Below are 11,845 nucleotides of genomic sequence, written 5' to 3'. Positions count from 1 at the left end.
AGTTTACCATCCCACCAAGCACTTTTAGTTTAAGTCCTTAAGTTGGACATTTGGGAGGCTCCTTGTCAAGGTGGTTTACGCTTGTATTCATCCTTGAACCTCCAAAAGTGCTTGTCCTTCAATCGGTCGTTAGAAGTTCAAACCATCTTCACCAAGATTGGGTGAGGTTCTCTCCAAGATATGAGCTCCCAAAATTGGTTTTCATGGTGTGATTCAGGGTCCCATATCTTATCTTCGCACCCATCTTCTAGTTGATCGCCTTGATTCCGTCCGGGTGACAAGAAAGCCGAATTCTCATGAAAGCACCAAACTACCCTCCTAGACCCATTTAATTGAGCACTACACCAATCCATGCTCTTCAATTTTGAGATTCCGACCATAATGAGTCTAGATTTACAACGCCAACCACTAAACATCCTCCTCTTTCGCTTAATTCCACAAAGCGCCCTAAGTTGGCCATCCATCTCAAGCAAACCAAATTCAAGTGGGATAATAAAGTTAAGAGTTAGAAGTTTTACCCACTCAAATGAAGGATTGGATGACAACCTAGGTGGAGGAGGTCCCAATGATCTTGACAAAGCATGCTCCACTCCTGTCCATCCTCTTCTAGAGGCTTCCACCATTTGGCAAGATTTTTCAAGTTCCTCCTCTTGCCAAGCTTCCTCAAGTTCACATTCTTCTTCACCAATTTCTTTTATCTCTTCCCTATCACTCTCATCATAGATAGGAGGTTTAGTGAAGTCTACCTCATCATCAATTCCGAGAATTTTGGTGAAGGACTATTCAAACTCGAAAGGGTCACATGTTGATGCGGAATCATCATATATAAGGGGGCTTGTTGCTTGGGGCACTTCTTTCAATTCTTTACTCACAATATGCCTTGGAGGTTGCACATCCTCCTCAACAGTGCTTCCTAGTCCACTGGGAGAAGGCTCAACAAGATCATCAAGGGGATTGATCAATGTGGACAAAAAATCACTAATGATGGAATCCACTTCTTGATCAATTTCCCTCAACTCTCTGTCTACTTCCGCAACATTACTCTCCTCTTTAACATCCCTTCCAAACTCCGTGGAAGAGGGCTCTTCAACTTGAGATTCCTTTATGTGCTCAATATATCCTAAACATCCACCCACTACTTCCTTTTGTTCACTAATCTCTACCTCCTCCTCTTGTTGCACTTCTTGCTTTAACTTCTCTTCCTCACCATGGAGCTTCAAGTTCACTCCCTTACTAGGCTCCTTGATTGTTTCTCCACATTCAACAATGGGAGTACTTAGGCTGCATGAGCTTAGGTGGGATGTTAGGTGACTCACGGCTTCTACCATGCTAGCCATCCTTGTTCTTATCTCCTTAAACTTATTTTCATCCTTCTCTTGTCGCCTTAAGATAAGAGATTCAAGATCTCTCAGTTCTAACGTGAGGGCTCCATCGGGAGGTGATGGTGGAAGAGAGGGTTCATTGTTTGAGGGAAGGTTGTTGTAATTGGAAGGTGGTTCATATTGGTAAAATTCTTGAGGTGGTGTGTGTGGACTTTGTGGTTCTTGGGCGTATTGGTGTTGGAATGGTGGATACGGGTTGGGATCATATGGAGGTGGATGGTAGTAGAATGCTTGTGAGTGTGGTGGAAGGCTATGTTGAGGAGGGGGTTCATATGCATGTGGTGGTTGTGGTTGACAATCACAATAAGGGTCATTACACACATTGGATTGGTATGCATTAGGATTAGGGTTGTACCCATAAGAGTTCGGAGGAGGTTGTTGCCAAGAAGGTTGTCCATAAGCTTAGGGCTCCTCCCATCTTTGATTTCCAAATCTTTGATGCACATCCTCATTGAAGCTTCCATTTTCTACAACATAGTTTGAACCACACTCATAGCCAAAGTGGAATTCATGGTGAAAGAGAAAATAAAAACAAAAGCTAACAAGAAATAAAGAAAAATAAGCCCTACAACTAGCAAAAACCAACAAGCAAACCAAAAAATCAAGCTATTCACAATATATACAATAGCCAATAACATAGCACCATTACAATCCCCGGCAACGGCGCCATTTTGATAAGTGAGAATTGCTCGATGGTCTAGAATTTTCCTTATAGAAATGAGAACTTCGTTGTAAGCATAGCTCCAAACCAACAAATAATTCTCACATAAAAAATATTGGTTGTCACAAGTACAAATCCCAAATAAGAATTAATCGAAGTATTTAGACTCTGGGTCGTCTCACAAGAGATTGCAATGAAGTGGTCAATTATTGGCTATGAAGGGGCAAGGGGGTTTTGATTTATAAAGGGAGCAAGAAAGAGGTGAATCAAACAACTAATTAAAGAAAGTAAGATAAAGAACTCTTGGCTAGATATGGGAAATTGAGATCACCATCCTTGTCAACAAATCAATTATTGATAATTATGAGGAACCCAGCTCATTAGGTCTACTCACTAAAGCCTTAAGTACGTAATGTCTACTCCTAGGCTTGGAGTACGTCAAATGGCTTGATCAACATCAATCCATAAGTCCCAACTTAGCTACTAATTAACTTAGTAGTAAGCTAGAGTCAATGGTTATCGAATTGATCCCCAAGGGCTCTAGAATTACCAATTCAATGAAGCCCAAGGACTCAAAATCACTCAATCCCCTTGGCCTAGGCCAAGGGTCAAGAGAACTACTCACAAACTATAAGAAGCATTCTATCAAACACCTAATGTGCAATAAAAGTAGACATCACAAAATGCTAAAATTAAGGAAAACCCACAACTATCATAAGTGAGAAATCAATAAGAGCAAGCAAGATCAACATAAAAGAAACATGGAAACATGAAATTGCATTAAAAGGGAATTAGATCCAACAATGTTCATCAACATACAAGAGAGCAAAATGAGAAATTAACATTACAACTAAGAAAGTCAAGATGTAGAAATGAGAAATTGTAAAAGAAACAAGATGAAATCAAGTAATTAATTCAAGATCCAATACAATTTAACCTAATCCTAACCTAATTCTAGAGAGAAGAGGGAGCTTCTCTCTCTAGAAAACAAACTAAAGGCTCATGTTGACTAACTAATTGCTCCCCTTTGTTTGGACTTCAATTCTGCATGAAATACACTCAGAAACAAGTTGGATTTGGGCCTGGGCAGCTCAGAAATCGCCCCTAGCATTTTGCCTTTAAGTGAGTCACGTGCGAGTATCGGCGCGTACGCGCCATGTGCGCGTGCGCGTCGATTGGCTATTTCTTCATCCGCGCGTACGCGTCATGTACGCGTGCGCATCACTATGCGATGTCTCTTCTGCGCGCACGCCTTGTACGCTTGTGCGCCCATCGATGCATTCCCAATCCTTGTTTCCTCATGCATTCTCCACTTTGTATACTTTTCTCCTCATTTCTTTCATCCAATACTTGCCTTATGAACCTAAAATCACTCAACAAACACATCAAGACATCGAATGGAATTAAAGTGAGTTAAAATCACCAATTTAAGGGCCTAAAAAACATGTTTTTACACTTAAGCATAATTAAAGGGACAATTACAAAACCATGCTATTTCATTGAATAAATATGAGAAAAGGTGATAAAATCCCCTAAAATAAGCACAAGATAAACGACAAAATTGGGGTTTATCAAGGTGACTGCTCGACGGAGGTGACTGCTCGACATCGAACCCATCTGGCCGTGTGAGACTGTGATGGCGTTCTCAGAACCTTGCTCGATGAGAATTGTGAAGGGCTGAAGGCAGTTAGGGATTCAGAACATTGATTTAGGGTTTCATTCGTTGAAACGGCAGCATTTTGCTGCCCAGCCCAAAAATCAGCTGAATCACGGTTCGGTTCGACCAATTGATTACCGGCCGGTTCACCAGTTCAATTCCGATTTTCATATTTCGTGGTTTTGCTGATTGCCCGAACCGTCTTTGTGTCTGGTTCACAATTCGATCGGTTTGACCGGCCGATCCGAACCAGTTTTCAAAACATTGCTCTACAGATACTATATAATTTGCTAGAGCGCATTGAAATTGAATTGAAAATACTAGGGAATTGTTCTGTGAAATGCCATAAGAGCTCCAGCATTAAATTCTTCTTGAAAAAGCGATCTTCCTCCTGAAAGGCCCTTATTGTCACAGCTCTAGCATTAGTTTCTGCTACATGATTAGCTACAAATGATTTTGTTATGCCATTCAACCTCATCATTGTTTTTGAAGTAGCAAAGTAGTATTTCTGTTTAAAAATGAAAACAACAAAAGTACTTATCATGTCAACACTAATTCAGTTCCTCCTAGGACTATGGTAGAGCATTTTAAGGATTGCATGTAAGGAAAGAATCAAAAGAAGACAAAAAAACTATTATAGCTTAACATGTACGTGAGATTTAGATTTACAAGAATATCAACATCGTAACAAAAGGAACATGGGAAAAAAATAAAATGGCGATATTTTGCTGCTATTGAAAGTGCTGATACAATTGAAATTGAAATATCCAAATTAACACACTTATGCTACATTTGCTTCATCAACCAATTAGAAAAGGCACTTGTTACTACTAAGCTAAACATGAACAATTCAGGATTGATGACTACTATTGCAAATAAATCCAATGCCTAAATACACAAACAAACAAATAGCACACTAACATACAGATTTTGTTACAGAAAACATAGTTCGTCATGTTTGAATTCATACAAAAAATTAGTATTTGAACAATCAAAACTGATTCAATAGACATGTTTAAGAAAAATTCTGACTCCTTATACTATTGTTTAAGAGAAATTCTTTTGGATTATGTGATTATGTCACTGACAATAAGTAGAATAACAAATTTCTTATTCGATTTAATTTTAACAATAGCTGAAAGAAGTACCTAAGAATCCCTCAATTTTTCTTTTAATTTTAACATAATAATTACCTAATTATCAAGCAAGAACACACACAAAACAAACTGCTAATCAAAACATGCAATTGATTTACCTTAACATTATTCAGCTGTAAGCAACACAAAATCCACAGAGAAACCTAATTAAAATTTTGAAAAATAAAAAAAATTTCCAACCACACTTTGACGACACGAAATGCTCAACTTAAGCTTCCTCACTCTGAATTCGTTGTTGTCTTCATCGTTGCAGTTCAATCTGCAACCGCACCTTGGCGACACGAAGAAGTTATCGAGCGAGAACGAAGTTGAAGCGAATCCAACAGAGAAATTGAACTCGTCACCGTTACGCACAACTTCGCAGTGGCAGAAGAAGAAAGACGAACGCAAACAAAACTAGTGCAGAAGCAGTGAATCTTCCTTTTAGAATGCGGTGCGCGGTGGTCGTGCAAATCCAAATCGGCGTTGAGTGGATGCTGGTGGAGCTTCCATGAATTTGGAAAAAAACACTGCTAGAGTTTAGTTTTCATGGAGAAGAGATTCTGCTAGGGTTTAGTTTTCTGATGAAATGAGAAGGAAAAATCTGAAGACGAAGAGGAAGAGTTAGAATTAGGATTAGGTTAGTAAACGTAATTTAATCTTTTTATTTTATTATACACATTTCATTTTCATTGGAATTAAAGATAACTATTGAGAAGATGAGAATAAAATTAGTGGTATTTTAATTTCAGAGAATAAAAATTATCTGAAATATATTTTTAAACTTTGAAACAAATATAGAAATAAGATATTTTTATCTAAATATTTTTAGAAATACTTTAATATTTTTCTAATCGTATACACTTAGAGTTAGATTTAAAGAAAAGAGAAATAAAAATATTTTAAAAATTTTAGATAATAAAAATTTAATTTTGATGATTGGTTAATTTTGACAAACAAATGATTAGTTTTAACGGATAAAACAAATCATTCAAAATTATAATTTAATTTTCTTTCTTCCGTTGTTAAATTTATCTGTGTTTAAATTTTTTAGGATGAATTTTGGTAGTTTACTCAACGACCAAAAAGACAAACAAGATTGCAATGAAATAATTAAGCATGTGTGATGTTTGATGCTTAGTCAGGCGCATAAAAGGAGAACTAACTAAGCCATAATACAACTTCCTTGTATGGCATTTAGAATTTGAATCTCGCTTACATATAATAATTTATTAGAGTAATTATTCAAATTAATTTTTAAGAATTTTAAAAGTAGATATTTTAATTTTTAAAAAAATTAATAAACAAATTAATTTTTAAGATTTTATTCTGACAAATAAATTAATTTTTAGCCTATTTTTTAATAAAATAATTATTTAAATCAGTCTCCAAAAATTTTAAAATCATATATTTTAGTTTTAAGAAAAATTAATACACAGATCAATCTCTAATATTTTTTCTGTTAGATATGACATAACAATTTTCTGTTCATTTTATTTTTATTGTATGTCAACCTTTATTATTATTAACTTAACTTTGTGCATGTGAATGATGATACTAGCATATTGATACACTCTTTTCGTTGGAAATAAATAAGGTAATGAGCTCCTCGCCCCATCGTTCTCGCGGCGGCAACGGGAACGGAGACGGTGGAGATAATAGGCCGAGATTCTTCGACGCAAAAACGAAGATCAAGTGCTGGAACAACGCCGAAATCGTTCCCGGCCGCCACCCTGAGAGGTGGCGCAAAGACGCCGCTGGCAACATTGTTTGCAAGCGCTTCAAAGACTGCCTCGGCTGCCTCTGCTACGAGTACGATCACATCGTCCCCTTCTCCAAAGGTTCCATTTTTCTGTTACCCTTTTCGCTTCTATTTCATAATAACACTTCATTTTCTTCTGGGTTGCTGTGTTTTGGTTGGAAAAAAAATGTGGCAATAGATGTAGAAGTCAATACCGAAAGTTGACTAAATTCCGATGTTTTATGTAATAGTAGTTGAAAGTTGGAGATAGAAATGAAGATAATGCGTGAAAAATGAAGTTTTATGCTTCTTTGTTTTGACTTCTTTAAGGATTTATCATCAGTTGAACATATACCATATAGAATTGTAGATTGTTATTTGGTTCATTTGAAGAATGATTTAAATTGACATGTGAGATTTCTATGTTGTGTTTTAGGGGGTGAATCCACTGAAGAAAATTGTCAGATACTTCAGTCAAGAGTGAACAGATTCAAATCAAATAAATATCAGGTTGATGCTGATCAACTCAAAGGATACTCTTGTGATGTTATCTTTACTGGTACGCATATGCTTCTTTGTAATTTGCATGAACTATTCCTCTTATCTATTATGCAATTTAGTTAAACCTAAATTTTGCTTTATGGGGTCCTTTATTCAACCCTGGCAATCATAGTTGGGACAAATTGCTAGTATCGTGTACTATATAGAAGACTGAGATTTCCAATATGATTAGAAGCCGCTACAATTTGTTGATAAGGATCATATTTTGTATCAATTGCAGCCTTCTTTTGCAGTTTATAGATCTTGAAAGGAATCTATGTTTGTTTTTCTTACTGTGGATTTACCAAGTGTTTTAAATTCATGTGCTCTAACTGCGGGTGGATTCTTTCGATTGCATCCTAGAAGTGATATTGACCTGTGCTGTTTGTTCCCTATAATTTAGATCGATTTTGTTTGATAGACTGTTTGACAATAACATTTCTACGCATTAAGGAAACCATTTATCTCAAATTCTTTATTCCATTTATGTGTTGTGATTGAAAATGGCCACTGATGGATGTTATTTATATTACTGCTTTCTGTTAATTGACCCCATTTAGGAAGGCATGTTGAACCTTTTTTCGCGAGGATATCCAAAATTAGCCGCAGCGTCTTTTATGGTAAATGTTAAATGGAATTTTGATGAGAACTTAGAAGCCAAGCCCCTGAAGGTGTTTTGCAAGGACAATGTTGTTCTCACTCTGTTCATTCATAAGAATTTAGATCCAAACTGTAGGATCATGTTCTGTTCAATGATGAGATGTAACCATTAATTGATATAATGTGGCAGGAAAGTGAGTTTGCTCGGATTTCTCTCATTTTACGAGCTCTGTCATGTTTTTTGACGGATATTATTCTTGTTTTGCCAATTACCAGACAAGGAGCTCGACATAATCGAGATGGCTGTTTATGGCGATGTTATCCGGCCAGGAAACCAGTGCCGTTGCAGAACTGTTGCCGAGATGCTTGGCAAATACAAGTCTAAAGATGAGACAACTGCATGCAAGTTGCCATAGAGAGGAGGATGATTCTTAGCTGTTGCAAGCAACTTTTCAAGATTCGTGGATTCGAAAGAGAAGCTTACAGGCACTCTCTTTTCTCATAACTCAGACAAAAAAAAATAACAGTTGCTTCCACCATTTTTATCAGGTGGCCTTGTTTTAGGATTTTGACATTTAAATGGTTTTTGTTATACACAATTCTGGGAAAATGTTACCCTTTAGTTACTGTAATATCAACATTATAACCCATAATGCTGCCATTAGCAACGTGTTAAAGATCAAGGTCATTCAAAGGACAGTAGTATTTTTTTTTATATTATCTCTTTGGCATATGTTATAGGTTGAGATGAGAAACCCACTGATATGGTTTGTCACCATATTAAGTATGTAAAACACATCCCATTTAAACAACATTTAATTATGTATTAATTTATCGACAAAAGTATTTGATTTAATTATTTATCAACTTAAAAGTCTCATAAATATAACTATAAAAGTATTTGATTGGATGCCAATTACATAGCAATTAAATTTTATCACATTGCAAAACAGCAACTTAAGAAATGTTGTCTTAATAACATTGGAATGATCTGACTCTTCAAAAATTGTTATCGTGTTGGATTTCGAGAAAAAAAAGGTTCTAATTAAAGAAGTTTTAATTATTCTGATTGTCTTTATAGTTTGAGAAAAGGACAAATACGTCCCTGACCTTTTACCCCGCGGACATTTTCGTCCCTGACTATTGGAAAATACATTTAAATCCCTGACCTCCTTGAAAATAGGACGAATCAGTCCCTCCGTCAAAAAGCCACCGTCAGACACAACGGAAAAGTCTGACGTGGCTTCCCTTCGTCTTACCTGGCATGACGGATGCCAACGTGGCACGTTAGTGAGATGGAGCATTTGGAAAGTGGACAAATAAGTCCCTGGAGCCCATAACTACGTCGTTTAGATAGGTGCCCTAATCTTGAAATTCCTTTGGCTTCTTCGTTCAGGCTGGTGGCTGGTGGTGAGGAGAAGAGTTCTGCGTATGTTAACAATGGCAACGCAGGGGGCATCATCAACCTCAAGAAGAAGCGTAAGTGGATTTAGAGAAGAGAAGTCTGGTTCAAACTCAGTTCCATATGCGCTTCAGGCTGGAGATGGAAACGTCGCCGTCGCACCGAGGTGTTTCTGTGGAGTTTATGCAATAATGTATATGTCAAAGACAGTTAGCAACCCTAACAGAATCTTTTTGGGTTGTCCATTCTATAAGGTAAGTTAAGGAATTTTGGCTTTGGTCTGATGTTAGATGGTTGCAAATAGTATCTGATCATTGGGAATTTTGACAGGGAAAGGAAGGTCATTGCAAATTTTTTGTTTGGCTAGATGAGCATCTTATCTGGGGTGGCATTGAGGGAGGCTGTGAAGATGGCACCTGCTGAGCCCACTGCTACTGGGGTGGCTGCGGCTGCTGCTGTTGTTGCTGTGGCTGCTGATACTGAGGGAACTGTTGCACAACTGGGGATGGGGTTACCTGAGATGGTGTTGGTTGTGGAGTCACCCGCGACATGTCTTGTTGAAGTTGGGGTGTTTGGTATTGTTGATTTGTCAATGGTAAATACTGATTCTGAGAGAGCTGGGGAGCAGCTGGAGGGTTTGGCAATGGAGTGGGGGGTTGCTGCATGTAATAAGTAGGTTGTTGGGTGGCTTGGGACGCATTTGCTACTGGAGCTTGAGCATGGGGTGCAGCCGATTGCGGCTGCTGCTGCTGTGGGGGAATTTGATGAGGAAGTGCAAGAGCTAACTGCTGGTTGTGTGCATTAGATGCACTATCAATCTTTTTAGGATCTGTTGTAGAAGGCGATGATCTCTCCTCTGAGTGGCTTGAGGAAGATGATTCCTTCTGAGCAAGTTGAAGCTTGGCTAATTCTTTCTGAGTGTCAGCTAGCTCTTGCTTGTCTCTTAAAATTTGTACAGATCTATGAACCTACATAACCAACGTAAGGAAAATGAATACATGCAATAACAATCTTTGTTTCTCAAAGTCTATATAATCAATTAATAAAGTGAACAGATATATGAAAGCATGCTAATACAGAACATTGTGAGTTAAATGCTTCATTTACTCTGCACTGCTCATAGCTGAAAGTCATTTTTTGCGTATATTGGAACAGTATCAAGAAAACACAGAATATTCGAGCAATAACAAATTGTTAATCTAGCAATAGAGATTAATGTCCGGTTTGTGATTGATGAATGGTGCTTCATTGACCAGATAAACAAAGTATAGCTATCTTGTTATGTTGAACAGGTTTGCAAATCAAGAAAGGAATATGGTTGGATTTCCCAATTGAAAAAAAATGTCTGCAATTGAATTGGAAGGGGAAAAAATTGCTTCAGTTGATGTATAACTACTTCAGGATTTCATTAACACAAGATCCAAAGTATTCATCCATCAGATGTGGGGTAGTGCTGTATAGGTACTAGGTAATATATAAAATGAAGTTAAACCTAAGAATATATATGAAAGCAGCATACCTCTTGAAGATGTTTTTCAAGGGCCTTGAGCTTTAAATCTTGCTCCCCATGGTCACGATTTAAATCAGATCTTATTTCTCCAATAGATTTGTCAAGATTGTAGCAATATAATTCCAAGTGGGATAACCTTGAACTAATTCCCTCAAGAAATCGCATGAGGTTGTCAGCATATTTTTTCATGCTCTTCTCCACAGTTGCAATCACATCTTGGCTTAGAGAATCTTCAGGCGGATTGTAGGCTGTAGTAGGAAACATTGATGCTCTCGTCAATCCCTAACCTTTGAAGATGGTTCCTCTGCCACCAACACCTCCTTCAACCACCACCATCCAGCTCCACGCCCACATGCACCACCACCAACCTTACCTTTTCTTCCTTCTTCTTCACCCACAAAAACTGTCCCCTACCTTAAGTGTTGTGCCTATCTAATCAAAATCTATAAAGAGAAAAACCTCCAATAGGCATGGTTGTTGTTGTTGATGATGATGATGATGGCAGTGGTGAGGCACAGTGGATGAACGACGTAGTTATGGGCTCCAGGGATTTATTTGTCCACTTTCCAAATGCTCTGTCTCACTAACGTGCCACGTTGGCATCCGTCATGCCAGGTAAGACGAAGGGAAGCCACGTCAGACTTTTCCGTTGTGTCTGACGGTGGCTTTTTGACGGAGGGACTGATTCGTCCTATTTTCAAGGAGGTCAGGGATTTAAATGTATTTTTCAATGGTCAGGGACGAAAATGTCCACGGGGTAAAAGGTCAGGGACTTATTTGTCCTTTTCTCTTATAGTTTTATCAAATTTGTAATTAAGTTTTTATAATTTTTTTTAGTTGGATTCTTATACTATTAATTTTATAATTAGGTCTTTTTCGTCTTAATAATATTAAAATTAACCGAATATTCTTTTTAAAAAATATGTGATTAAAGATTTAATTAGGTTCTTAATTCCTAATATTTTTAATTTGCGAAAAAATATTTTATTAACTCTAACTTTTTTTTATACTAGCAAGGACTTAATTACAAAATTAAAAGTAGTTTAAGGACCCAATCAAAAGAAAAAAATATAAGGACTTAATTGTAAATTTGATCAAACTATAAGAACCAATAAGTAATTAAACCTTAAAAAAACATAATTTCAAAATATTTTTTTTTAAAAATTATTAGATAATTTTATATTCTTAATTAAATTTGTTTAATATAATAGTGTTT

At 37.0% G+C, this 11,845-nt stretch overlaps 2 protein-coding genes and 1 long non-coding RNA gene across 3 annotated transcripts; 1 reads left to right on the top strand and 2 right to left on the bottom strand.

The window, feature by feature from the left end:
- LOC110272062 lies at window positions 3,984-5,489 on the bottom strand. The gene is made up of 2 exons (XR_002362985.1): window positions 5,080-5,489; window positions 3,984-4,208 (listed from the first exon to the last, which is right to left on the bottom strand). It is a non-coding gene; the product is annotated as an uncharacterized LOC110272062 (long non-coding RNA).
- Window positions 6,437-8,547, top strand: LOC107633971. The gene is made up of 3 exons (XM_016337561.2): window positions 6,437-6,677; window positions 7,014-7,136; window positions 7,994-8,547. The coding sequence occupies exons 1-3, from the start codon at window positions 6,437-6,439 to the stop codon at window positions 8,131-8,133; spliced, it is 504 nt and encodes a 167-aa protein (XP_016193047.1). The 3' UTR covers window positions 8,134-8,547.
- LOC107633963 (putative uncharacterized protein DDB_G0294196) lies at window positions 8,748-11,125 on the bottom strand. Its single transcript, XM_016337552.2, has 2 exons — window positions 10,639-11,125; window positions 8,748-10,087 (listed from the first exon to the last, which is right to left on the bottom strand). Exons 1-2 carry the CDS (start codon window positions 10,891-10,893, stop codon window positions 9,551-9,553), a joined length of 792 nt encoding a protein of 263 aa, XP_016193038.1. The 5' UTR covers window positions 10,894-11,125; the 3' UTR covers window positions 8,748-9,550.

The sequence above is a fragment of the Arachis ipaensis genome, chromosome B01 (genome assembly GCF_000816755.2).
Source record: "Arachis ipaensis cultivar K30076 chromosome B01, Araip1.1, whole genome shotgun sequence".
NCBI lineage: Eukaryota > Viridiplantae > Streptophyta > Magnoliopsida > Fabales > Fabaceae > Arachis > Arachis ipaensis.
This window is presented reverse-complemented; position numbering and strand designations above follow the sequence as displayed.